Below are 27,772 nucleotides of genomic sequence, written 5' to 3'. Positions count from 1 at the left end.
TAGACTAGAATATTCTGCTGTACTCCACTTTTCAGAAAATATGGCATCATTAGGCTTGGGTATCTCTAGTTGCTTTTGATTGGGTCAGGAGATCATGGCGCCCAGAAATTCCTCACCTCAACCTGTTTCCTCAAATCTGTCTTCCTCTTCAAGAGGTTTGTTCTGGGGTTGGAGTAGATTCTGCACCACAGTCTTGAGCACGTAAAACTGTATGCTCGGAACTTGAGAGGCAGATGTTAAGTTCATAAAATCTGAGGGAGGTGATTCTTGAAGACATCCTTTCCCATCAATATCTTTCTGCTTTCTGTTTGTGTATTCTGGCAGGTGGTAGATGTTTTTCATTGTGGTGTTGAGAGAAGTTTGTGGGATTCTGTTTGGTGAAGTTAACTCAGGTTTTGCTTTTTGCTTATTCATTGACTGAAATTGGTCTGAATGTGAACAAAGTGAAATGTTAAAAACAGGTTTGGCAGGCTTGTTCTCACATAATAAGAGTTCTTGAATTAGGGTTGAGCTTTATAGTCTGTTCTATAAGGACTGTGAAATGAATATCCACTCGTTCCTTTCCTTAATCCCCCAGTAGAATTGTGAGCAATTATAGTCAGCAACACAGTTATTTAGATTACATGTTATTTTGTTAATTGGGAATCAGTGCCCTGAGTTTGTTAAAACAGATAAGTGAATCTCTAGACGGGAGTTCTTGACTGTTAAATATTGTTATTAGCTGTCAGGAAAGCAGCCTCCTGAAGGTTTCTTTGCTCACTATTCTAGTTGAGGTACTAGAGCTACTTCAGCACTTTTAAGGGTTTCAGTGCAGATTGTTTGAAAAGCGTCAATATAATCTCTGCACTCTTTGCCAAGTACAATTGCTTAGTTTCTGAGAGAGAGAACAATCTCAGTTCAGAAGGGCCGGTGTTGCAGTCCTTCATTTTATGATGGTGTCCATATTGTTCCTCAGTTCTTCTCCTGTTTTGTTCTGGGACGGATTTAATCAAGGATGGTACAGGAGCGCATATCTATTAGAAGTAGAAGTAGAAGTTGCTTGCCTGTGATAACATTCTTTCCTTTGGATGTATGTACCAGTGGCGGCCCGTCCTTTAGGGCGGAGGGGCCACACACCCCCACCCCATGAAGAGTGTCTGTCAGGCTGAACAAAGGTCAGCCTGAAAGACACTCTTCATGTTCAGGTCAGGCAGCCAGGAGTGAGCCATGCACGATTTGCGAAGACTCCTGGCTGCCCGAGCTGAACTTTGCTGGGCTGAGGAGATCACAGCTCCTATGGGCGTGACCTCCTCGGCCCAGCAAAGGTGCCTCAAGGCCCTCCCCTGGGTGACGAGGAAAGCGTCACCCATTGACACACTCCCTGGGCGCTTCAGGTTTAAGCCCTGAAGTGCCCAGGGCGAGTGTCAATCAGTGACACTTCGTCACAGAGTGGGGTGGGGTCAGCAGTCTCACTGACCCCATCCCACTCTGTGACGAGGCTGGGACTGCTGCCTTCCCTCAAATGAGGGAAGCCAGCAGTCCCAACCCTCCTGGGACCTGGAGGCTAAAGGTAAGTGTGTGTGTGTGTGTGTGTGTGTGTGTGTATGTATGTATGTATGTGTGTTATGTTTTACATTGAATGTTTGGTGCGCGCGTGCATGTTTGAGTGTTGTTAATGGATGTGCGTGCGTAAGAATGAATGTGTGTGATCTTGTAAAATGAATGTTTGGTGCGTGCGTGCATGTTTGAATGGAATAAGTGTTGTTAATGGATGAGCGTGTGTGCGTCTGTGTGAAAGAATGAGTCTGTGTGTGTTTGTGTGTGCCCCGCCCGCCCCCCTCCCATAGCTGCCCGCCGCCGCTGGTATGTACTCCTTCAGATTTTGCTGTAATCCTTACAATCCCTCTTGATGTAGTTTTTCTTTATTTTTTTTGTCTTTTGGGTCTGTCCTCTATACCCTTTGACTCTTTTGGGGCATGAAAATGTTTTGGGACAGAATGTGACCACAAATGCTTTATATGTGGAATATTCTGATTCCTCATTTCCAGCTATACTTCAGCTTTGATCACATGGCTATCTCCCAGCATTTGGAATGTGTGAAGCTGTGAAAGTGCCCAGATTCCGTTTGGTGCTTGGAAAGGGGTTTACTCAGTGGCGTAGCGTGGGTTGTCAGCACCCGGGGCAAGGCAAGTAATTTGCGCCCCCTAACCCATGGATTTTAGCACTCGAGTCCCCCCCCAGATGTTGCGCCCGGTGCGGCCGGCCCCCCCTGCACCCCTCACGCTACGCCACTGGGTTTACTCACGGATTCAGCAGGAGCTCATTTATCAAAAAGTAAGTAACCTTGTCTTCCGTTCCACCAACGAAAGAAAATAAGTAGAGTAACTCATTAGGACAGAGAGTTTGCCAAACATCAGGCACTTTGTTATATGCTGTGAGTTCTTCCACAGTCTTGCAATGATCTGACTGTCCCTTTCAGTGCATCTATTATTTGTCGAATACTTATCACTAGAGGAAGAAAGAAGACTTCAAAGTAACTTTGAAGAATCGATGTTCACTTTGGATCAGCTTATTAGTGCAATGCAGTGGCTACAGTAGAGGCTTCTATAATGGATAATGTCCTGTTCTTATGAAAAGACATTCCTCTTGGTTTTGGCTTACCTGTCTGATCTGAACTGTAGACCGTCAAGGTAACCAACACCTCCTGACAACCTGATATTGTTCATGTTAGAGAATTGAATTATTCCTTTCTTTGCAGATTATGTAACATTGTTTCAGCTTGGCAGTCATTACTCAGCAAGACTGATACTGTGGACTGTCGCTACATTACTTACTTTAGAACATTTTACACCTCCGTCTAAACTCTCATTTTACATACCCTCAATTTAGTCTTGATAAGTGGATGTGCTTCCAACAGTGTCAAAGCCGCCAACTTCTTCAAGTGAAAAAATGAGCGAACATCTAGTCATTATAAACACAAACAAGCATTGGCATAGCGAATATGTCTTGCTTAGGGACCTTGAAAGTGTTTAGCCAGAGCTATTGGCTTTGCCAATGTCGTTAGGATATGTTGTAGAGCATCGTGGAAATAACTGTGGTTTTAGACCCAGTTGACATTAAAAGAAATAAATGTAATAAAAGAATAATTTTTGGGGCTCAGAGGACTGGCTTAATTTCACAAAATGTTTCCCCAACAGCAAGCATCTATCTGCCTCAAGCTGCTGTTGGTGCAGTAACTCTGAAATTCAGACATGCATTTCAAGGTACTCTGTGATTTTCAGAGGGCTGTCAGTAGTTATCTTCCTTAAAATGAATTGATCAACCTACAGCTTCCTTAAAGCATTGGGTAAGTTGGATAAATATTTGGGCTGTGGGTTTGCTGGAATGGCTGTAGCCAGCAAGGGCTCCTCCATTAGGTGCAGAAGAGTGTTGTTTTCCCCCCCACCCCTCTTTGCTGCCCCCCCTGCTGCGGCACCTGCAAAACCTTTAAAAGGAAACGATAATAAACTCTGTTTATTATCATTTCCTTTTAAAGTGGCGGGCCATGGGGATGACGAGCAGTGAGAGGGGGGAGTGCACAGCACTTCCCCTCAACTGCACATGTATGTTTGGCCGGCCATCTCGGGCCAGCCAAACACACATGCGCAGTTTTCTCTCTCAGGTCCGGCAACACAGTTGCCAGGCTGGAAAGAGCCTGCACAGGCTCCCAGTCTGCCTGGGAGCACCCTGTCTGAGCGCTCCCAGCCAATCCTGACGCTGTCTCCCGCACGCCACCCCACCCCTTCCGCGCCCTGCAAGCCACTCCTGGTATCCTGCTTTCTAAATAAGAAGTAATGACAAGCAGCCGGATTAGGACTAAAACTCCCAAAATGCACTGATTTGTTGACAAAAGGCCCAGAAATAAAAATGATGGATTCCTGTGGCAAGAAACACGCTTTCCACCTCTGGTGTGTTTTCAGTGTTATCTAGCACTCAGACACCAACTTTTAAAAACTATTCAAGACGGAAAAAACGGGGACTGTCACCCATTTAAGAGAATGGTTAAAATGTCGAGCCTGGCCTCGATCAAAATTAAACCACATGCAAGTGTTATTTACAAGACTATCAAACAGTTGCTTATAAAACCCACTTAGTAAAGCCCGAAGTAATGTGTAAACATAAATTTTGAACACCGAACTTGTGCCTAGTTTATTATTAATATCAGATTCATACATTGAGCAATTAATATTGGATATATAGAGCTAGTTTAGGCTCTGAAGTGATTGGTTTGTAGTCAAATCAACATCACCCCCTTTAAAGGACACATAAACTAGTTCTTCTAATCTCGCCCAAAGTGGGATACATTCTGATTGTCATGCATGCGGCGGCACAGCATCTACACTTGCCTCATACAAACCAATGTAATTCCAACATCAAAAGAACCCACCTAGCTTAGTTTACTTAGGCATTGCACAAAACGTTTTCATATTTTACAAATAAGGGCACCGGATGTAGAAAGGGTAGACACATTCAGCAGGATCGCAGAATGTGGTCACGTATGAAAGAGGGGCTGCTTCATTTGCAACAAACCTCTGTTCCGGCACAGCAAAGTATGCTCACCAGGAGCCCAAAACGTAGGGCACTAGTTCCTAAACAGGTGTGCCAAGAACATACAACTGTGTTTATTCATACCAGGGTACTGCCATAGCTCTCAACCTGTTAGTTTAGCCTCCAGACACTGCAACGCCACTCTAGCCTTTAATTGAAAACCTGAGATCTAAACGAGAAACTACTTGACAAAAAGTCTAAAAAGGAAGTTAAGTAAACAATTTTGCATTTTTCCACTGATAATCTATACTACCAATGAGATGTCAAACTACTAAATAAAACACACTCAATCCCACATCAAATTTGGATGAACCTAATCCGGTAAAATAAAACAGCTGCAGTCACAGATGGATGCCTGACAGCTCAAATATTTCTATTCTTCCTTCAGACTCTCGGCTGCTGCTGCTTTTGTGGGTGTGCTGCTGGTGTACACCGCACTGGTGGCTGACCAGGGACAATCCCAGAGTTTATCAGCGTCACTTATTGCCACCAGAAGAACACTAAGGCTGCAGTGCCCTGATTGGAGGAGGGGCCATCTCACGCTGTAACAGGAAGAAGCATGAACGTAGAGAGATGGCCAACAAAAATGTTCACTTATTGAAATCGCTTGGGAGGGAACTAAGCTGGCAAAGGAAGGGACATTTAGATAAATGCACCAATACAAAAGAAGTATTTAAGAAAAGCACAACAAAGAACAAATGGCAATAGAGGGTGTGGTTAAAAGCCCATAGAGTGAATATAGCATGTCTTGCGGACAGAACGTACACGTTGCTTAGGCTCGACCTGAAAATCAGTGTGTTTATAATCACCCCCTTTGTTACTTGTAGAAATATGTGGCTATGTTTTCCATTCTTTGACAGTCTTACAGAATGAGCAGAAAGAGCACTGTACTTCAGTTAATTTAAGTTATTAATTCTTTGGTCTAAAATGTGTATAATTATACAGCAGTCAGTCTTGGATAGTATTTTTTGATTAACTCAATGTCAATGAATTTGTAAGTATTTGTCAATTTTTTTTACATTTTTTTTTCTTAAAGTAATGATTTAAGTATGCATATTTTTTGGATGTGATTAGAATAAGAAATATAGTCAGACGAGCCACTATTTGTTTGAGATAAAGTGTATACTTTGTAGCGCAAGCATTTAAGAATAATATACCGCCATGACTCAATCACAGTGGAAGATATTAAATCTGTCTTTTACTATAACTGCCATGTTGCCTACAAGCGCCGATGATTACATCTAGAAAAAAAAAGAATTAGCAGCATAAACCCTAAAATTAGCTGAGCAATAAAAAATATGTATCCTAAGGCCCACTTTAAAAAAAATCTTTTATTTATGCTTTTTATAGAATAGAGAAGGTTGGCAAGTATACATCAGTGGCAGTCATCACAGTTGCATGTGATTGGAACACATACTATACATCACAGATCTTTAATTTCTGATGGAACGACTTAGTACTTTACATTAGTACTGTGGCTATAGTTTACATGCTGGTCTATGCATTTTATGATGGGTCGACATCTTCTTACTTGTACATTCTGTGCTTGTGATGTTAAGTATTGTTTAATTGGGGGCAAGATGTGTCTGTGGTGGGTGGGATGATGCAGGAAGGAGATAAGTTATTATCTGAGGTTATGATACTTAATATTAAATCTTTTAGGCAGTTTTTAATTTTCAGAAATCGGCCACTACCCCATCTATTCACCATCATGTGTTTGACCACTGGGCTCCTTAAATCTCCTGACTGAAAGAGGATATCTTTAACAAATATCAAAAAAAGCTAATAGTGAAAAGACTCGTGTTTTTTGTAACATTTTACCTATTTCTGTTCCTGTTTCTTACCAATATTCTTGTATTCCCAGACATTCCCATGCAAAGTGTATTATGTCTGCATCTTGAGTATTGCATATGAGAATATTGCATCTGCTGAATATATCCTCCATGATTAGACCTAAACTGGTAATACAGTTGAATACAATTGAAAATATTAAGCCTCTGATGACTGTTTTGAGGGATCGTTTCTGTGCAGCATTCACATTGTGATGGAAGTATTCTGTAATTGCTTTTTGTTAGATCTGTCAGGCTTAGGGTGGTCTTCCCCCAACTTTTTGCCTAACTCCCATTTTTCTGATCTCGTTTTTTCTGGTTTTAGGACTCTGCACATTTTACTGCTACTTACCAGTGCTAAAGTGCTTGTGTTCTCTCCTTTAAACTTGATAACATAGGCTCCTACCCAATTGGTATATTTAATTTACCTATATGTCCCTAGTAAATTGCACTGTATGTGCCCAGTGCATGTAAATTAAATGCTTTTTGGGGGCCTGCAGCACTGATTGTGCCACCCACTAGATAGCCCCAAACCATGTCTCAGGCCTGTCATTGCAAGACCTGTGTGTGCAGTTTCACTGCCACTTTGACTTGGTATTTAAGACTACTTGCATAGCTTTAAGCTCCCTTTCTATTACATAAGTCACCCCCAGAGCCGACTTTAGCACTGGTGGCACTCTGTGCAACAATCTTTTTTTTGGCACCCCCTCCCCCATGAAGCTTCTGATTCTCTCACTACCACCCAGCAGATGTGCCCCTCATCTCTCCATAGCCCCCTTTCACATACATTCATTTGTTTTAAAGAGCTTGTAAAGGCTAGCTGTACTAATCCACTGAGCTATCCACACAAAATATAGATCTGTTCTTTGCAGCAGGCATATTAATCCTCTCCACTACTTTATGGCGAGTCAGAGCTGCCGCCAGATGAAACTCCTGTCTTGCTTACCCAGCAGAAACTTTATTTACAAGAGGTATCTTGACATTTTAATTGTTTCCTGAAGACTGGACGCACAAGGAACTTTTCAGCAGGTGCTTTTAAATTGCAAGTTTTGAAAGTCATTGCTAAACACGGCGCCCCGAGGTCGCCTCCTCCCAATCCAGGTCAGCACCCGTGCGGCCGCACCGCCCTAAAGCTGGCCCTGGTCCCCCCTCAGGTAGGCCTAGCCCATATGGCAGCGTGCTCAATTAGGTAAAAGGAAGGACATGCACTTGTACGTTTTACATTTCCTGTTAGTAAAACACGCCCCTTGCTCCTCTCTTAGACCAGCATTAGAAATTCCCTTATATACTTTTAAGTGGTAATTTCAGATCTGGGAGGAGTGACATTTTTCATGTTTTACTTTCTCTACTCTGAATAGGGAGTCAAATAGTGCTTCTGAGGGCAGTTTTCAGCAGTGATGCTTGGAAGTTCTAGTAGGAATTTCCTTTAACGTTAGGACTTGTGAGTTATCCGAGTATGTTCAGGCTGTGTGTACATTTTTGTAACCCATGTTGTGACATCCGTGGTTGCAAATCAAAGATAAATATGCCAAGTGTATGTCCTGTATCTAACAGTAGAATGTGAATTCTCAGGTTTTTGGATGTTGGGAGCTCCAGATGTCGTTAATTTCTTGTCTTTGACTATACATTTATCACTTTCACAGTGTAAGAGAGCTCTAGGGCTCCAGATATTCTGCCTAGTTGTAGGTTTAGGGTACTATCAATATGTCTACCACCATGATCCCCACAGCGCCACCACCCCAATTTCGCCACAGCCTGGCCACCAATTCTAGGAACGTTCTTCCCCTGAAAACTGTATGCTTTCTACATTTATTACTTCAATGTATTTAAGTGCATTTATTGTATTCCATTATCTCTCATTATTTGTACCTGATGTGTGAGTTTCATATAACCTTTTGTAACAGAGGGAGGCATAATACGGCTTTAGCAGAGGTAGAAATAACGTGAGTCATTGAGATGCGTACAGATTTGACTACATAAGTGATGCATTGTTGGCATCTTGTGTTAAATTAATGCTATTACTTTGTTCTATTACAGCTGCCGCTCAGCCAGGAACAGAAATATTTAACCTGCCAGCAGTCACTACTTCTGGTAAGATCGAATCAAGTGCAGAGCAAATGGCTAATAGTAGAACTATTGATGTTTCTGCGCTTTGTGCATTTTCTTTATGAAGGGCGAGAGAGAAGTGGTTCCCGTACTATTTATTTGCATTGTTAATATGCCACTACTTATCTTGTCAGTTACTGACACCTTGAGAATAATTGAGGTAATTTTAGAGCAATCCCCGAATCGAATCCAAGTATCTCTAGCATTGAAGTTCTTGCAGTAAAGTAGTTAAGCATTGCTTACTTCGTTCACAGTTGTACATATGGCAGTCCATTCATGGATTTTGAAATGTATGAAACTGTATATATAGAAATATGATTGAATGCTAGAACGTGCTGTTCTACACACACTTTTCCATCTGGGGCGAAAAAGCTAATGAATATTTGAAATATTGATTTATGATAATAGAACATGCAGAGATCTTGGGAAATGTGGGTAGTGGTCTTGTGATTTTGAATGTGTGGTTTACGTATCTTTTCCTTATTCATATAGGCATTCACTCCAGAAAGTTTGACCAAAGTGAGTTCAAATTGCCTGTTTGGTGCTGTACTTTATAGATTATTCCTCCCTGTGCCGTCAATCCTTTCATGGCACTACTGTTAACCAGATCCTGCTTTCTGTTTTTTCGGTTTCTCTTTAAACAATTTTGGTGGAAGATCTAAATTCTAATTTATTCTCCGAAATAGTTGTCTTCTTCCTGTGTCTTAAGATTGTCACCCTGTAGTATATTCGCGTGTGTGTGCACGTGCACGCAGGTACATGCACAAAAGCCCTCGTCTTTGAAACCTTACAGACCTAAATAAGATTATCATATCCATCACAGGGAGTGAGACATTTTTGAACTGGAGTGCTACCTTCTTTTTATGACTTCAAAAGAGGAGCTTCACAGGACACCAGACAGCAACTTCTCTGAGTTGGAATTAAATTGCTCTTAAATTAATGTGTACTTTTGCGGACTGTTAACTGTGTGTGACCAGTGATTGTCCCAATGGTGGGTCTAGTTTTCCTGGCTGGTCACTTTTTTCGGGTTACTTGTCTCTAGTTCAGTACTTAAACTGCCAGACATTAGAAATGCAGTAAGTTTTTTTCATAGTTTCCAATGATTGCAAGTTCTTTTAATGAGTCGCATCCTAACTATTTGTGAGAAAAAAATAAATCTCAGACTCCAGGCCCTGATCTTTATCACACCAAGCAAGTTCGCATTGCACAAGGCATGTTTTGTAAGATATCAGACATCCATGTTTTACAAAGTTTCTGTTCACATTGCTCAAACTCTTTTTCCGCATCTGTCAAACCTTGTCACATTTCAGTACGTTGGACAGACCGATCTCCTCTAACCAAGCACAATTAGAACAAATCACTTTGACTGTGGTCAGTGAGAGCTCTACTATCATAATGAGTGCCTTGACTCAGAACATGCCACGGGACTATAGATACGTTTGACATGCATTTTACAAATGCTAGTAACATAACTCATTATACACACCTCCCCCGCCACCTTGCACCAATGACCACATTTTCGCTGGCACATTAATTTATCTGTCAGCTACAACTCGCATACTTGTTGCAACTACTCCTTAATTCAACTAGCATAATTGCAGCTGAACTTTGCATTAATTGTAACTCCTGTCATATGGCTTGCTTCATAAAACCTGTCCTGAATCACCTTAAAAAGCTTGATTTCTGTAATTACCTAAATTGCTGTATTATGTCTCTTGGGACTGCTTAGTCATATAGCATATTTCAGTTCAGGATACAAAATATAATTCCCTCTAACAGCTGTGCCATCTGGGGCACCGATTTTGTATAAAATCACACTGTGCCCCTTTACATCTCAAATATAATTTGTGCTACAGTACCCCGCAGCCCGGTCTTGCAAACTCTCCCTTTGTGAACTACCACCCCTCCATTTAATACTGAGAACAGTTTTCACACAGATAACACTTTAGGGGCACTGATAAAAAGCCTTGAGGTTTACCAAAATGTCTTAGAACTCTTGTGCCACTTGTAGCCGATTGTGTTAGGGTTGTACTTTCATTGGCTGGCTATATACCAAGGATTGTGACCAGATCAGAGGCTGAATCTAGAATTTTATTTTTCACCACCAAACTATACTTTGATTATCATGCTGAAGGAAATACACTGTACATTGATCACTTTTTTGCCTTTAACACTCAGACTTGAGCTAGCTTAGGCTCTGAAGTGATTGAGATATGAACTAACTTTACAGTAAATGTCTGATAACAAAACATAACTTTGATTATCCTTGTTAATGTGAGACTTAGGTTTAAAAGTGGAAGGTTTCCACATGAACGATGACCACATTTTGTTCCCATGATGTATAATAGTGTGATGCCTGCTGCATTTGCACAAGATCACAGCTTAACAATTTGCAGCGTCAGTCAGCTAGCTTCTGGCATGATTATGGTCTGCAGTATCCTTGCCAATGGAGATATTTTTGCTGTTGTAATTTGTGCAATATAGATAACTTTTCCCCTGGCTGCTTCCCATCTAGTTACCACCTTTTATTAATTGCCTGTGACTAGGATAGCTCTGTTGGGCGTGATTGCCCTCTCTATAAACATCTTGCATGCTTAATTCACAGCTTTAGTAAGTAATCCTCAGAGTAGTTTTCTGTTTGCTTTCAGCTCTCATGGTAATTCCCATATGTCTTTACTTTTTTTCCTTTAGTTTTTCGTATGTGCTTTCTGCATTTCACAGTAACTCTGGCTCATTTTCACCTTTTACATTGATCTTCCCTCTCCGCTTTCTCAAATGCTCACATCTCTCCCTCCTCACATATGGCCTTCCTACTTTTTCATATTTGCTTACTCTCTGCACTCTTACTCCAACCCACTCTATTTTCTTCCTGCCAACAGGTGCAATCAGTTCAAGGGGTCACAACTTTGCTGATCCTGCCAGCAACCTAGGTCTGGAAGATATCATCAGAAAAGCACTGATGGGAAACTTTGATGACAAAGGAGATGATCATGGGATGCTAATGTCCCAGCAAATGGGGGTGGCAGCTGGCAACACCATCACCTCTGGATCTTCGAACAGTGATCTACGGAGAGATGAGGCAAACCCATCACCAAACTCAGGTCAGTGACTGGTTTATGACCTCAGTCAAAAGAGTCCCATATTGCCAATTTCTTGCAGCTTTATGAAAGACTTTCTCACCAAAATGTTGCTACTAGCAAAATATCTTATGAAGACTAAGTGCCTTATCCAGAGTTTAACAGATAGAGTACAGTCTGTCAAGGTACCGGTGGGCAAATTTAGATTGCCACCAGCGCAGCAGTGATTTCTGTGCTTTGATGGCAGTTTCTTGTTATTGAGGTTCCTGTCAAGGTACAAAAAGTTTGGTGGATGGACACAGTCTATTTTGGCAGCTGTCCACTTCGGAGACAGACTAAGTGTGAGTCTGTTATTGAAAAAAACAAATAAATAATTATCCCCATGCCCAGAGTGTTTCCCTGGATGTGAGGGGCTCATTATTATTGTTGTCTCTCTAGAAAATGACATCACACAATCCACCCTAAAAAGGACCAGTGTTGCAATGCCCTACCTTTGACCGCCCCTACTCCATCGGGATATCCGAGAAGGCTTTCCAGCGAAAATCTGGCAGTCCCCATGCCCCTGGCTGGCATTCAGCTTTGCTGTCAGGGTGCTCTGTCACATTTGTGGCAGAGTTCACTTTCCACCAAACTCTTACCCCTCCACATACAGTCAAGCACTTAGGTGTAGATTTGAAGGGTCCCCTCTCATGCCAGTTTTTTCACTGGTCCCAGTAAGACCTTTTAGGGTGTGTTCATCAGCCTATGTGCAATAAGCTGATTTTAGTTCTGAGTCCTTGCCACATTACTGAACCCTAACACAGACCCAGATCCAAACTCTAGTGCTTTTTTGGCTAATCGTGTGCTATGTAGCAACTGGATACATACATAATTCGTTTTTGTATAGGTTCTGGACTCACCTTTCCATGGCAGTGATGATTTTTCCAGATGATACTGTTGTGACTCATGCTAGCATCTGTGAAGTAGCCATGGTGTTTCTCTTTTGCTCAAGCTGTCATCTTTCATAAGGATCTCATTCCACACTTTATTACACTTTAAGAGGATTAAAATTGGCCTATCTCCTGCTATTCAGATAATTTTAACTGACAAATAAACTGGTTGATTGCTGTGTTGACCGCTTGATTAAATCATGGACAGACGGTGAATCACATGCCATTCAAGACCCTAGAGCTCACTCTGACTTACTGGCTATGGGCGCCGATCCAACACAGTTCCGTCTTGCCATGATAGCAATTTATAGGCATGTAGAGATCCCCTCGTGTGCACCTTTAGACCCCTTGCGTTTGGCGCTCTGTTAAACCACAGGAGCCTTCTCCAAGGCTTACTTCACCCTGGCCCCACACCACACCAGCAATAGTCACAGACCATAATCTATACCTTTGGCTTAAACTGCGATCACATCCAAATGCCTGAGGTAACACACCACAATGACGATGATAGCTGCAAAGCAGCCAATTATCTCCCTCTAATTCAGCAATTGTCTGGCATTGCAGAATGTCAGTGACAAGATACATCCTGGGAAATGGAGATTGAGTGCCCCTCAGAGTCTGCTCCTCCCTGAATAATCTTCTACCAGGTGTTTTTGAGGTCGGCGGTGAGTTGCTGGATTTAACCATACTTAGTGTGGAGTCAGAATCTAATATATTGACAGAGATGCTACAGCTCAATTCAGCATCAGCAGAGACGTGACTTCTATTTAACGAAGCCCTGATCTGATAGGAAAGTCAAAGGTAAGGAATCTGTGGCTATAAGTCTCTAAGGCATCAGACTGAACCCGCAAGGTTTTTGTGAGCGGTACCCCTGTGCACCGTTACGTGGCATCAGTCGGCTCCATGTGGCAGTGTCCACGCCGGAAGTGATGTCCGTGTCACCTATATAGGCAACACCTCAATGCGCTGACGTCAGTTCTGTCACTTTTAAACAGGATTTTTTTCGATGTTTTGCACACCCCTTTTTTTGAGGGTTTTTTTTCCCCTCCTTGTTTGTCGAGGGAATGTCTTTGAGGAAGACAGAATTTTAACCTCATGGTGCCTGTCACAGCGCCATGTTGATTACAGACCCACACCTTGTGTGTCTGTGGTGTCTGGAGCACTACCACGACTCCCAAGTCGTGCTCAGACCATGGCACCAAATGCTTTGAGGGAGCAGTTCCTAAAGCTGCTAGAGGCCCGGCAGGTGACCCTGTGGAGATCTCATTCTCGGTTGGGATGAAGGTCTCAAGACTGCTCCAGGAGCCCCATCTCCCACTCAAAATCGCCGGGAAACTCCAGTCAGAGGCACAAAAAACACAAGAAGTCAAATCATGCTTTGATTTCTTCTCCTCCATCAGTGGAGTCTCTGTTACATGGTCCAGATTTCGGAGGGAACTGTGAAAGTCCTGCAGTGGTGGCTAAAGAACTGCAGTTGGGTCGTAGGCAGACCCCTCTCCCTTCTCCAACCTCATCTCCCAGTAGTGACAGATGTGTCACTTCTGGGATCGAGTGGCCACCTGGCGGAGAACTCTGGTATCTGGCAGAATTTGGATTCCACATCAACATGCTGGTGCTCAGTGGATGGTGGTCCCAGGATGCTTGTTTCCGGTCCAGGGAGGACCTGACCTGGCAGTTCAGGCTGGACTATTCCCAGGAGGAACAGGGTCAAGACTGATTTGCATATGGTTTGGTCCAAACTGGGGTGGCTTGGTGAGCAAAAGAACAATGGATTAAACCCAGATCTGTGACTGGGGGTGAGTGTTTGCATTGTTCAGCACTCCATCCATCCTCCTTTTGTGTTGATAAAGTTGCCCTAAATGGGAAGGGTATGCACAGATGTGGGCCCCGTGCTCACTGTACCACTGGATTCAAGCTAGCCTGGCTGATGAAGGGTGATACCCTGAAACCAGTCCCAGGGTGCTTGTTTCCGGTCCAGGGAGGACCTAGCCTGGCAGTTAGGACTGGACTGTTCCCATGGGGAACAGGGTCAAGACTGATTTGCATATGGCTGGGTCCAAACTGGGGTGGCTTGGTGAGCAAAAGAACAGTGGCTTAAACCCAGATCTGTTATTGGGGGTGAGTGTTTGCATTGTTCAGCACTCCGTCCATCATCCTTTTATGTTGCAGTGTGATCAGACTGGCATTGAAAGCCTTTGTACCCTCTGCAAGGGAAGGCTAGAGCAGGTGTTCACGGGCAACACCACCACCATACGGTACTGCAACAAACAGGACGGGTGGGGTTGTGAACCCTTTCAAGAGGCCCTGCATCTCTGGACATGGCTGGAACAGCAGGGCATATCCTTGGTGGTTCAGCATTTGGCAGGATCCCTGAATGCCAGAACGGACAAACTGAGCCGTTGATGCCTAGCGGATCACAAGTGGGCGTCTCCATCCGGAAGTGGGCGCAAGGTCTCTTTCAGCAGTCAGGAAAGCCTTGGTTAGATTTGTTCGCTTCCATCGAGTACGTGCAATGTCAGCAGTTTTGCGTGCTGGAGTTTCCAAGGTTGCTCTCACTCGGAGACGCTTTTCGTGTCTAGCTTAGGCATCCTGTATGCCTTTATTCTATGCCCATACCACTCCTACCAGAGTTCTCAATAAGATCAGGAACAACTGCTCCCATGTTATCCTTGTGGCTCCGTACTGGGCACGGAGAGTCTGGTATTCTGAGCTGCTAAACATGAGTGTCCAACCTCCGATCAAGCTGCCCCTTCAGTTGATCTTCTGTCACAGCAGCAGAGGAGGGTCCTCCACCTCCACATGAACCTGTCAACTCTCCACCTTCTTGCATGGAGATTGAGCAACAACAGTTGACCGCTTTTTACCTTCCTTCCAAAGTCTGCAAGAATATTCTGGCAGTCAGGCGTCACTCCATCAAAACTGCATTCCTGATGGAAGGTATTTGTAACATATTGTTCAGAAAAGTCTATTGACCCGCTTTCTGATGTTCTACTTTTTATTCTTGCCCAGCTGGGTTATCTTTCTGGCCTGTCTGCCTTCTTGCTGCTGCCTGACCAACCCTCTTTATTTTGAAGGGACTTGTACATGTGTTTCCCTGTTCTCCTTTTATTGTGCCTTAGTGGGACTTTAAAATGCCTCACATTCCTGATGCTTGCTCCTTTCGAGCCTCTTCATATTTGTCCCCTCCGGCTGCACATGATCAAAACCGCATTTCTCGTGGAAATTTCCTCTGTTCAGAGGGCGAGTGAGCTGTTATCATCTAATCCTCCATTCTTGTCTGCCATTCCAGACAAAATGGTTCTTCACACTAGGGCCTCTTTCCTGCCGAAAGTGGTCACACCATTTCATGTGACCAATTTGTCAACATGCCCACTTTCTATGCTCCTCCACATCCTGCTAAAGAAGATGAGCGACTCCACCATCTGGACCCAAAAAGAGAAATTGTTCTACCTTGACCGCACGCAAGAGTTACGGGTGAACGATCTACTCATCTTGGGGTATGTAGGTGCGAAGAAAGGTCGGGCTGTGTAAAAACTTAACATCTCTTGATCTGTCATTCTCTGCATCAAAATCTGCTACGCACTGGCAAAGAAGCAGTCTCCTGAGAGCTTATGGGCAGGTCAGGTCTGTGAGGATGGGAATTTCGCGTGTTTGTCCTGCAGGACTTCCTAGTTTACATTTTTCTGCAGAGACACCACCTGGGATGTTATTGCCTGGGTATCTTTTCAAAGGTAAGGAATCTGTGCTAGAAGTCTCTCTATCAGATAAACAGTTCACTTACTTTCAATAATGCCTTATCTGGTGTAAACAATATCTAGCTGCAGATTCCTTACCGACCCACCCCTCCTCCCAGATCTGTGGACCGATTTATAGGGTTGAGGATGATCCCTTTCAGGGCCTTAGTTTGTCAGTGCACTTCATGGCTCCCTACTCCTGGCGTGGAAAGTTGTGAAAAGTAACTGACATCAGCGTGCTGAGGTGGTGCCTATGTTGGTGACACAGACAGTGCCCCACATAGCCAACCGACCCCAACCGACGCTCCCTACTGGTGTGCAGGGGTACTCATGAAAAAACATCTTTCAAATCCAGTCTGATGCCTGGGGAGGATTCAAAGGTAAGGAATCTGCGGCTAGATATTGTCTCCACCAAATAAGGCATTACAGAATGTAACTTGTTTGATAACGCTCTTTTTTAGACCCAGGACGTGGGGGTCTCCCCTCTTTAGAAGGATTGAGGGGGGGGAGTTAGACAGGGTGATGTTTTGCTTGAAATGCCAAGTTGTCCCCACCTTTGGTAAAAAGGATGCGTGAATCCTTATAACCAGTTTGTCTGGGAATAACAATGGCAGGCAGGTTTAACGGAGAGTCCTTGTATCTCGTTAATCTTCCTGACAAATGTTATTGCCACAAGAAAGACAGTTTTTAAAGTTAAGATCTGCAGAGGGCAGCTATGCATCGGCTCAGGAGGGAAATCGATGAGAAAGGAACTATATTCAAGCCCTGTTGAGGCATAATGAAGGGTGTAGGTGGAATCAACTGATTTAGACGCAAACCAATCCACAAACTTGTCCCATCGGCAGGCATGAATAGTTTTACTGTGGGAACGCCTGCCTGCCAGAATAACATCACACACTTCAGGAGGGAACTCAAACACCTTCAACTGGGATGACAGAGGAAATGATAATGGGAAGCTGATGTCCCAGCAAATGAGGTGGCAGCTGGCAATACAAACACCTCTAAATCATCACACACCAAGTTTTGTGGCTAATCCCACCTACTTTCCTGTTCTGAATTAATAAGTGTCCAACTTAATTTGCAGCACTGAACACTCACGTTTGATCTAATGCTCACCTTGTCTTTGTAAGGGCTCAGTAAAAATAGATGAGAAACTGATGTCAAGGTGCTGGGTGTCACTATATGGCTTCAGTGATGTCACACCTGCATCGTATGTGGCACCATGACATAGCCAGCATTACCCACTGGCAAGGGAGAGCTCCAAAAAAACATTTTAGATCCAAATTAGTGCCTAGATCAGCGCGTGTCGCGGAAAGAAAAGAACTGACGTCGCTGCGCGAGGGCGGCGTCTATGTACCACTCCCGATGTCATCACGGTGACCACGACGCCAGCGATGCCTGTGGAGTCGACCAACGCGCGAGGGTATTGCTAGAAGAAAAATCTCCGGATCTAGTCTGACACCTGGGGGAAATTTCTAAGGTAAGGAATCTGCAACTAGAATATGTCTCTACCAGATATTTTGTTACCGAAGGTAAGTAACTTAGACATTAGCTAGAGTATCTACCAGAAAGATCATTACTGAAGGTAAATAATGCAATCTTTGCTTTGATAACCACTTTTTAAATTGTATTCATACGATGGCTGTAGATTACCATCTTTCTCTTTTGTTTGCATCTGCCATCATATCACTTGTGTACTCGTTTGTGGGGAAAGATCAATTGCATTGTACAAAGCTAAAATTGTCTGTTTTTGATAGTTGTAACTTCAGATTCCTCACCTTGTGACTTTACCCAGGTGCCAGACTGGATCTGGAGATTTTGGATAGCAATTGCCTAGCCCTTCAATTGGTGGCGTTGTGAGGCCCCTCTTAGAATACATTCCAGATGTAACATTTTGGCCACTGTATCTTTGCCACCTCCATGTGCTGACATCAGTTCTTTATTTCCCTGCCCTCAGATGGATTTGGAGCTCCTCTGAATTCTATCAGGCTGGCAGTTCTCTTTGTCCCCTCCAAAAATGACAGAGTTTAAACCTTGTAGGGACTTCATCAGACAAACGTTGATGACAGAACCCACAATATGTCTCTCTCTCTCTCTTTCGGGTGCCTTGGCTCCAAGCACAACTGCTTAATGCGAATGCTGCTCGAAGATCACATGGAAGGCCATCTGCAGTCGCAAATTCTAACTTGCTGTCAGGGAACATCGTAGGAAGTTTAAGAAGGCCCAGTCAAGACAAAAAGGTGTGGTTTCACCCTAGGCCTTAATTTTGAGGATGCTTATTTGTACATCTTTGCCCTCTGGTCCCACAAATACTACCTGCAGGTAAGCCAAGAGCACTTTCAATTATCCATGCTCCCCTTTGGCCTTTCCAGTGGATCTCAGATGTTTAGAAAGGGACAGTGGTGGTGCAGCTTATCTGCGGAGGCTGGGAATACTTCCATACCTCAATGACTGGCTACTGAAGGTGGGCTTGCTTCAAGCAGTTGTAAGCCTCCTCCACCCAAAAGCCAACCTGTTGACATCATTGGGCTTTTTAATCAATGTGCAGAAGTCACAGCCGCTCAACTTATTGGAGTTATCCTAGACATAGTGTGCTTTTATGAGCCTTCCTTCCACCTCAAAGTAGCCAGGATTTCAGGCTATAACCCTGATCTTGGCCTGGGTCCATGTGGGAGTGGCTCTGAGGCTTCTTGGCTTCCTGCATCCTGCCAGTGGGCCACCCAGCTAGCGCATGCAGGCTATGTAGTGAGGTCTGAAATTTCAGTGGGCTCACCACCAAGGGGACCTATCAGAGTCCACTTGGGTGTCGAAGGACACTTTGAAGACCTGCAATGGTGGCTGCTCCACTATGAAAGGACCAGCTGCAAACCCCTCTGCCTATCCCACCCAGAGGTGACGGTTGTGATGGATACATCGTTGCTGTTTTGGGGAGGACAGCTGGGGAGAGGTGGAGAACAGAGGACTAGAGTCTCCAGCAGATACTTTTCTCCACATCAACCTGCTGCAGTGGTGAGTAATTTGCTTTGCACTGAAAGTGTTACCTCTGAACCATCAGAGGGGAAAGGGTGCACTATCTCACAGAGACCCCTACCTCCCTGTGGTATTCCAACAGATAGGGCGGAGTGGGGTAGTGGGTCCTGTCCCAGAAGGCTTTCAATCTCTGGAAGTGACTAAACACTAATGACATTTCCCTGATTGCCCAGCACTTGCCAGGATCATTAAATGCCAAAACAGCTGAACTCAGCCGCAGTTGCCCTGCAGATCATGAATGGCAGTTACACTCGGAGGAGACACAGGGTATCTTCCTGCAATGCGAGAACCCTGGCTCGATCTGTTCTCCACTTCACATAACGAACAATGTCCAGAATATTGTGCTTTGGAGTTCCCAAGGCAGTACTCCCTCAGAAACACCTTCCAACTCAACCAGGGCTGAGGACTCCTGTATGCTTTTCCGTCCCTACCTTTCCTGGCCAGAGTGCTGAGAAAGAGCAAGAAAGACCAGGCCCAAGTTGTGCCAGTGACTACGGACTGGGCAATGTCAAGGTGGTATCTGAAGCCTTTGGCTGTGAGCATTTGTCATCCAATTGGTCGGCCCCTTTGGGAGGGCCTCCATTCACAGCAGTAGGGCCGGGTCCTGCATCTAAGCCTGTATTATTTACACCTCCATGCATGGAGATTGAATGGTGCAAGTTGATGACTTATGACCTCTCTTCCAAGGTGGTTGGTGTCCTCTTGGCAGCCAGGCATCCATCCACCAAAACATTGAGAAGTTCGTTGCCCTTGTGTTTTCCCCCCAACCAATTCTCCTGGGGTGAAATCCAGTTCTTGAATGTAAAGTTGCCCTGTTACTTACTGCTAATCTTCATTACTCAAAGTCCAGTTCTTCCCCAATGCTGTCATCACATGCAAAATGAAATCTCCGCCCTGCAGCATCTGTTCCCTAGCTGACAAAATGAGTTCCTACAGCATGGCTGCTATTAACTAGCCACCCCTAGAAAAAGGAAGGAACTGCTACATCATATCTTGTTAACTGTCCAAGCGCTAGACAGCCATATAAATAAGAAACACAAATATAATAAATCCCAAACTCCAGGAAGGGAGGGTGGGATTTAGGACTGGCTGGGGGAAGATTTGGACTAGGAGTAATGAAGATTACCAGTACCTAACCAGGGCATTACCTCCTCGTCCATCTTCCCCCGATCTAGTCCTCACATTCAAGATAAAACCCAGCATAACAAAGTGATTATACTGCCCGTAAAGTTCATCAAACCTTAGTATGTTTATTGCAAGTGAAAGTTTGATAAAGGATAAACTCTTCTCCAAGTCAAACAAAAGCTTCCTGAAGAGATTGTGGGAAAAAACACATTCCTGTCTAGGAAATTGAGCACAGGACATAATCAACAAAGGAAGTATAAAAACCTTCCGGCAACTGTAGTCAATAATGTGACGGGTTATTGTGCTGTGAACTGCAATATAGCCACAGAGGAAATCTCCATGAAAGAGGCTCCCTTGAAGGATGCCCAGGAAGCAGATATGTCTTGTTTATCTACCTTGTACCTGTAGAGGACTAAAAACATTAAACAACTCATAGCTCTTGATAATGGCAGACTTAATCCATTTAGAGATAGTTGCTATACAAGGATGAGAACCTTTATTGGGGACCCCAATTGTAACAAATGTTGAGTCCTGTTGAAAACAAGAATTCCTCTCTAAATAAGTGGACAAGGCTCTATGGAAAGCCAAAATGTGAAGCTGCTCTTCTAAACCAAAGCAGTAGCGGGTAAAAAAAAATGAGGCAACCATGTCCTCCTAACAGTGGAAGTAGTCTGTACTTTGGGGAAAAAATAGGACTTGGATGAAAAACGTAGGGTTTAGGCGAAGGGCAATCTTATAAGGAAAAAAAGAGTATGAAAGGTGAAACAGAAATTAAAGCCCCAATCTCACTGACCCTTCTCCCTGTACAAATTGGCACAAAAAAAAAAACACTTTCTCTGTGGGGAATTTCAAGCTCAATGAAGTAAGCAGCTGAAAGGGAGGACCAGTCAAAGCTTTGAGCACCAAAGGCAAATCCCATGCTGGGCTAGGGGAATGAATCACTTGGTGCTGTAAAAAGAAACTATGCAATACACGTGATGCTAAACTAGCAATGATAGAAGCCCCCTTCCCCTGCCAAAAGGCCTCGATTGCTGCCCATTGGGATCACAAGGTGAAGGCAGCTAACCCCCCAAAAAATCAGTTTCCTAAAAAAATCAAGTATGTTAACTGTATCACAAAATGAAGGCTACAGATTCTTTAAAAACACACCAGTGGTCCAAGTTGCACTAGTGGAGACTTTACATGCTATGGGGGACAGAGCGGCTAGAGAGTTGAATGAAATCTGCCGTTTCCCTAGAACACCCCTCTGCCAGGAGAATTAGCCAATTTAGGTAGGCTCTCTAACCTGGTTGTATGAATGCATACTGGTTCGTTCCCAAATGCATGGAGCAAAAATATCAGGGCTGCCCCTAACTCCTTTCGATTGGGGGTTAAGAATATGACTCCTGCAAGCACCATCTGCCCTAAGATTTGGCTATTCCCATCATTGCCCTCATCCCTTCTTGCTGGTATCTGTTCAAAAGATGACTGGTGGGAGCTGATTTACATGGTATACCCTCCTAAGGCTGGACGGAGAGAGCCACTACTGTAGATCCGTCTTTATTTGCTGGTTTACTGAAACCAAAGTGATTTTGTGCAAAAGGGTCCCAGTGAGCTAGAAGATGAACCAAAGGGTATAGATGGAGTCTGCTCAGCCAGGGCCAAAGACATCTCTCCTTGACTCCTGAGTCACAACCTTGCTGAAGATTGACGCAAGATGTGACAAATGACGAACTAATCTGTCCCTTCTCTCAGAAGAGAGGAACAATTCTACCTCCATGCAGACGAGAGCACCAATGAACTGCAGCGTCTGTTTGGATGGAGGTGGGATATAGAAATATAGGAGGGAACTGAAATCATGAAGGAGACGACACACCTCTTTGACATATTCCTCTTCCTTAAGAAGAAGAGGTGATTAACCAGTCACCTATTGAAGGATACAATTGAATACCTTGACTATGTAAAATATTCACCACTGGAGCCATCATCCTTGTAAAAACGTGGGGCAGAATTCCATCCAAAAGAAAGAACTCTAAACTCGTAGTGCTGACCTACCCCTGAGAATTGTGTAAACTCCTGATGTGCTGGAAGTGTTAGAACGTGAAGATATGCATCCTGTATATCCAGTGATGTCAGCATCAGGAGTAATCCATTATTCAATGATGTCAGCATCAGGATGTCCTCATCGGGAACAAGCGCATCCCACAGCATCGGGAACAAGTGCTGTAGGGTCTCCATCTTGAACATACTAGTTAACTGTTTAGGCCTTTGAGGCATAGTACTGGTTGAAAATCTCCTAACATTTTCTGGACCCCAAAAAAAAAAAGAATTGAATAATATCCCTGTCACTCCTCCTGATGAGGTGCTCAGATAGTTGATTCTTTGAGCAGGTGTTTGGAACTCCCTCCAAAAGTGCTTGTCGCTGTTGGGAACTGCTTGGTAGAGGAGTTAGTTTAAAAAAGAAAGGTGGGATTTGTGAAAAGTTTAGGTTGTAATTTCCGTTATTACTCTCACTGCCCACTGATCCAAGACCAGCCTTTTCTGAGTCTCTTGGAAACAAATAAGACAACCTCCAACCAGCATCTCATGTTGATAGTAATGCTTTTAGTGGTAGCAGATTCGTACTGGAGCTTTTCTGGATTTGGGGTCCCCTGGCCATGACCCCTCCTTCGAAAGAGTTGAAATGACCCCTCTTTGGACCACCTGGCAGAAATACTCTTCTGTGTCCAAAGCCTTTTCCTCTTGAAAAAGTCTATAGCAGGGCAAACGCTTCTTGTTTTCTACTGTTTTCTTTATAAGGTCCTTCAACTGCTAGCCAAAGCGTTTGGACCCGTCTAAATGGAAATTCAGCAACATTGATGTTTTCCCTGCATCAGCTTTCCACAACCTCATCCAGAGATCAGAGTGGGCAGAAATTGCCACTTCTGAAGGTGTTGCAGAAGCGCACAAGTTGTCGAAGGATAAGTCAGAGAGAAAACATACTTCTTGTTCCATGAGGCAAAGGGGAGATAATTAGCCTAGACCCTCAGTCATGCAATACGCCAAGGTCTGAAAATCTTTTAAGAGCAACTGTACCGTATATGTTGTTTATGTGTTTGCTCTAATAAAAAAAATTAGAAGCATCATATGATCGTTTCACCGCACCATCCACTTTTTTGTCAACAAGATCCTGCGGGGATTCATCCTCTGGAATTACATGTTCGATGGCATGTGTAGATGTAGATACACATGCTCTGCATACTTTTGCCATGTAGTGTTGGGTCCGGGTGTGTACAAGTTGTTTTTCTTCAAAAATGTCATCAGAGTCACGAGGTCAAGTGACCACTCCTTTCAGTGATATTGCTCATGGCATCGACTCCATTGTTAGGTTGCTTTCTTTCCACCATCGAGTTCAGATGTGTTCTTCGATGCTACGGTTTGAGACTGCTTCTGAGCCCTTTCGGAATAACTTTGACTTTCTATGCTCGTCAGTATTGTTTCGGTCATGTTTCATTCACATACTGCGACCAGGACACAAAACACACTTTTTTGGGTCAAAGTACTCTGCCCTTGGCCTTCGGGCCCTGCACCGATCGAGCATCTCTTTACACGCTTCAGTATCTAACTGAAATGCGCCGCTGATGGAACGGACACTTTTTCGTTTTTGCCCCAGGTGCCACGCCAAATACCCCCACACAGACCTCCACTCAGTGTGTAACCTTTGTTTATCACCGAATCATAAAGAAGAGGACTGTGAGTGAGGCCTGTCGATCGTTTCGGTCAAAGAAGATGCTACAAGATCGTTGGGAACACTGTAGAGAAATGCAGCGAAAAGATCTTGAGGACACATCAGATATCTTCGGTCTCTAGGACATTGAGCCGCAGGAAGAGTCCCACAAGGCTACTGCGGTAGAAGAGGAGGCCTTTTCTATTTCAGAATCCGATCCGAGTCGGAGGCTGAAGAGGTCGTGCAGATACCATCCGCATAGCTCACAGTGAGTACAAAGGCCCATGTACCAAGGAAGCATTCCACTTCAACAGAGACTAAGGTATCGGGCCACCACTGCCAACAGGCCATGGTCAGCACCGAATGATTGCCAAGCCTAAATACTCCTCCCACAAAATGGGCTCAAAGGTTTCAGCCCCGAACCAACATGGGCTGTCTTCGGCATCAAGCTTTTTGGCACTGAAATCAAAACATTGTATGAAACCAAAATCTAAACATTCTTTGGCTTCGAAAGTTTCACCTTTCGGATCGAAACCATCTGTTTCATCACTAGAGCCTATTTTACAGTCTATGGCAGAGAAGTTTGATCCAAAACAAAAGACAATACATATTCCACCAAATACTGGTCAGATACTTTCAAAATATTCCCATCTTAAGCCTCAAACTTCATTTGAGGAGGATATTGATGTCCAACCACCTCCACAGAAGAGGAAAAAGGACACTGCCACCAGCCCAATATCTTCACTTTTACCACCCTCTCTTTCACCACATCATTCACACTCTGAGGTAGAAGATTTGATACACGAAACTCCATTAGTCACCACACTCCTATGTAGAAGATCAGGGAAGGGAGGATAACACGCAACAGCCATCATTAGATCCTTGGGACACATATGCTATTGACCCACCAGAGGACACAGATCCTGATTTATATCTGGCAAAACCATCTCCACCAGATTACATTACATCTTTTAATGAGCTGGTAGCTAGGGCGGCTGCATACCTTTAAGTCCCATTGCAAAAAGACCCTATAGAGGATGATTTTTTTGTTCGAAACCCTTTCTTCCACCACTAGGGCATCTCAGTATCTACCCATGTTAAAGAGCATGACGGAGCATGCAGAGGAAATTTTAAAAGACCCTTTTCGTGCCCGATTAGTTACACCCAGGGTTGACAAAAAATATAAACCAGCCCCATCAGATACTGCTTATATTAAGAGACAGATTTTAGAGACTTCTAGCTGCAGATTCCTTACCTTAGAATTCCCTGGCGTTAGCTTTGAATCCGGAATTTTTCTGCTGAGCAGTACCCTGCGCGCGCCATTGGGTGTTGTCGTTCGGATCCGCATGCGTCATCTGGCTCCACATGCGTCGTCAGCGTTGTTAAAGCCATCTATGACGTCACGGTTGTCTATATAGATGCCACCTCGGCACGCGGATGCCAGTTCTTTTCCTTCTGCACTGGTTAAGTGTGGATACAGACTAGAGCTAACCTTTCTTCGACGTTTGTCGAGGTCTTTTTGACTGTTTGAAGACATGTCTTCAAGAAAGACTGGGTTCAAGCTCTGTGGTGCGTGTCAATGTGCCATATCGGTGATGGACCCACATCACATTTGCCTTTGGTGCCTCGAGAAGGATCACGATTCCACCTCGTGCTCCGACTGTCTGGCCATGACTCCGAAGGCCTTGAGGAAGATATCCCTTAAACTTCTTGCGGCCTGACAGCCGTCTTCGGTTGGCGCCACTCCGGGGAGGTAACGGTTCTGCAGTAGGAGGACGTTGCAGCACCGCTCCTGGAGCCCCAAGTCCTCTTCCTCGCATCCGAGGTCATATGATCATTCAGGTAAGAGACACAAGAAGTCCAAGCGGACTTCGCCACGCCCGTCGGCCGACCGTCTAGAGAACATCGACGTTCCGAGCGCGGTTCCGCAGATCCGTTGCCAGGGACGACTCCCCGTCTTCCCCCTTTTCTGGGGACCGGAGCAACGCCTGCTCAAATAAAGGAATTTTTTTCAAGGCCATGCATCTCGTTTTTGAGTGGGCTGCACCCTCGGGTGGGTCTTCAGGCCCCCCGGGGTCAGCAGGGGCTCCTTTGGGTTTGACGTTGGCGGCATCCGCCTCGGCCCCGTTGAGGACCCTTTGGAATATGACCTGGAACAGGACTGGTATGAGGATCTAGGGGAAGCCAGTGAACTGGACACAGCTCCAGATACTGACATGTTCTCTCCTCCTAATGTGGCTACGGAGGAGGGAGCTTCTTATGCTATGGTGGTGCGTAGGGCAGCTGAGGTCTTGGACCTAGACTTGCTTACGGTGCCAGTCAGGACGAATTTCCTGACAGGTGCTTTAACTGGGGGTGACAACATCAGAGCCGATGTTGCCCTTCAATGAGGCCCTAACAGACGTCCTTCTGGGAAGATAGTCCAAACCCAGCACAGGGGCTCCTGTGAATAGGACAGTCGGTCGCTGCCATAGACCCGCTCCGAGCAACCCTAGTTTTGTGACACAACACCCCACCCCTGAGAGCTTGGTAGTCCAAACCTCTACCTCCTGTGGTGCCTTCCCTTCTGCTTCCCCGGATAGGGAATCTAAGAGGCTGCACCAGCTTGGAAAGAAAATGTTTTCTTCCACCGGCCTGACATTGAGGTCCGTAAACTCCTCTTGCCTTTTGAGCCGTTTTTCCCATACTTTATGGGATATGGAGGCACAGGTGCTGCCCCAGCTCCCGGAGGGCATACGGGACACTCTCACACAGGCTGTCAAGGATGGGAGGGATGCAGCCAAGTTTACGATCAGGTGTGGATTGGACACGACTGACTCGCTGGGCAGAGCGATTTCATTGTCAGTGGCCCTACGTTGCCACACCTGGTGACGTTCATTTGGCTTTTCAGGGGATGTCCAGTCAAGTTTGATGGACATGCCTTTTGATGGTTCTCGCCTTTTTGGTGAGAAGGCAGACTCTGCACTTGAGAGTTGCAAGGATTCTCTAGCTACGGCCAGTCCTTGGGCTTTTCAGCGCTGGTACGACAGAAGTCTGTCTTTCGCCCCTCTCGAGGCTTCGGAAAGGGGCGTTGTACCACACCAGCCACAGTTTAGCCACCGTCCTCAGGCTTCACAACATCCCGGAAGAGGACGTGGTGGTGATGTCATCAGACCCAGAGGGTCTGGCCAGAGGTTCGGCTACCTCACAGCCCCCCTCCACCGCGCCCAAACCCTCCTAGTATGGTTCTTCAGGACCATGTCCGTCCAGTTGGAGGGAGGATTCAATTTCATCTCCCTCACTGTCTTTCCATCACAACGGACAAATGGGTTCTGCAGATCATACAGAAGGGCTACTCCCTCCCCTTCCAGTATTTCCCTCCCTCCATCCCTCTGACAAAGGAACGGCTGATGGAGGACCATCTGGTTTTGCTCTACCAGGAAGTTATGGCTCTCTTGGCCAAGGGAGCCATAGAAAGGGTATGAAGTCAGAAGTAGGCAGTGGTTGTCAGTCCCGCTACTTTCTAATTCCCAAAAAGAACAAGGGCCTTCGCCCTTTCCTGGATTTAAGGGTCGTCAATCTCTTCCTCAAGAAGGAGAAATTCATGTTGCTCATTCTTGCTCAGGTCTTGACTGCCCTAGATCAAGGAGACTGGATGGTAGCGTTGGACTTCCAGGATGCGTATTTTCATATCCCCATCCTGCCAGCCCCC

At 44.8% G+C, this 27,772-nt stretch overlaps 1 protein-coding gene across 16 annotated transcripts in view; it reads left to right on the top strand.

Annotated features, from left to right (window-relative positions):
• The window catches only part of NCOR1 (nuclear receptor corepressor 1), a 1,251,773-nt gene that overhangs the window by 1,208,911 nt on the left and 15,090 nt on the right, over nt 1–27,772 (top strand). For 10 of the 16 annotated variants that reach the window (XM_069226323.1, XM_069226317.1, XM_069226319.1 and 7 more), the window contains 2 exons: nt 8,433–8,486; nt 11,381–11,602. In XM_069226323.1, coding sequence (XP_069082424.1) covers nt 8,433–8,486; nt 11,381–11,602 — 276 coding nt within the window. Of the gene's footprint in view, nt 1–8,432; nt 8,487–8,993; nt 9,021–11,380; nt 11,603–27,772 lie in introns of all 16 variants that reach the window. The other 6 variants (XM_069226318.1, XM_069226314.1, XM_069226311.1 and 3 more) reach the window with 1 other exon arrangement.

Source organism: Pleurodeles waltl, chromosome 3_1 (genome assembly GCF_031143425.1).
Source record: "Pleurodeles waltl isolate 20211129_DDA chromosome 3_1, aPleWal1.hap1.20221129, whole genome shotgun sequence".
NCBI classification, from domain to species: domain Eukaryota; kingdom Metazoa; phylum Chordata; class Amphibia; order Caudata; family Salamandridae; genus Pleurodeles; species Pleurodeles waltl.
Note: the sequence above shows the minus strand (reverse complement) of the source record. Positions and strands in the feature narration are given on the sequence as shown.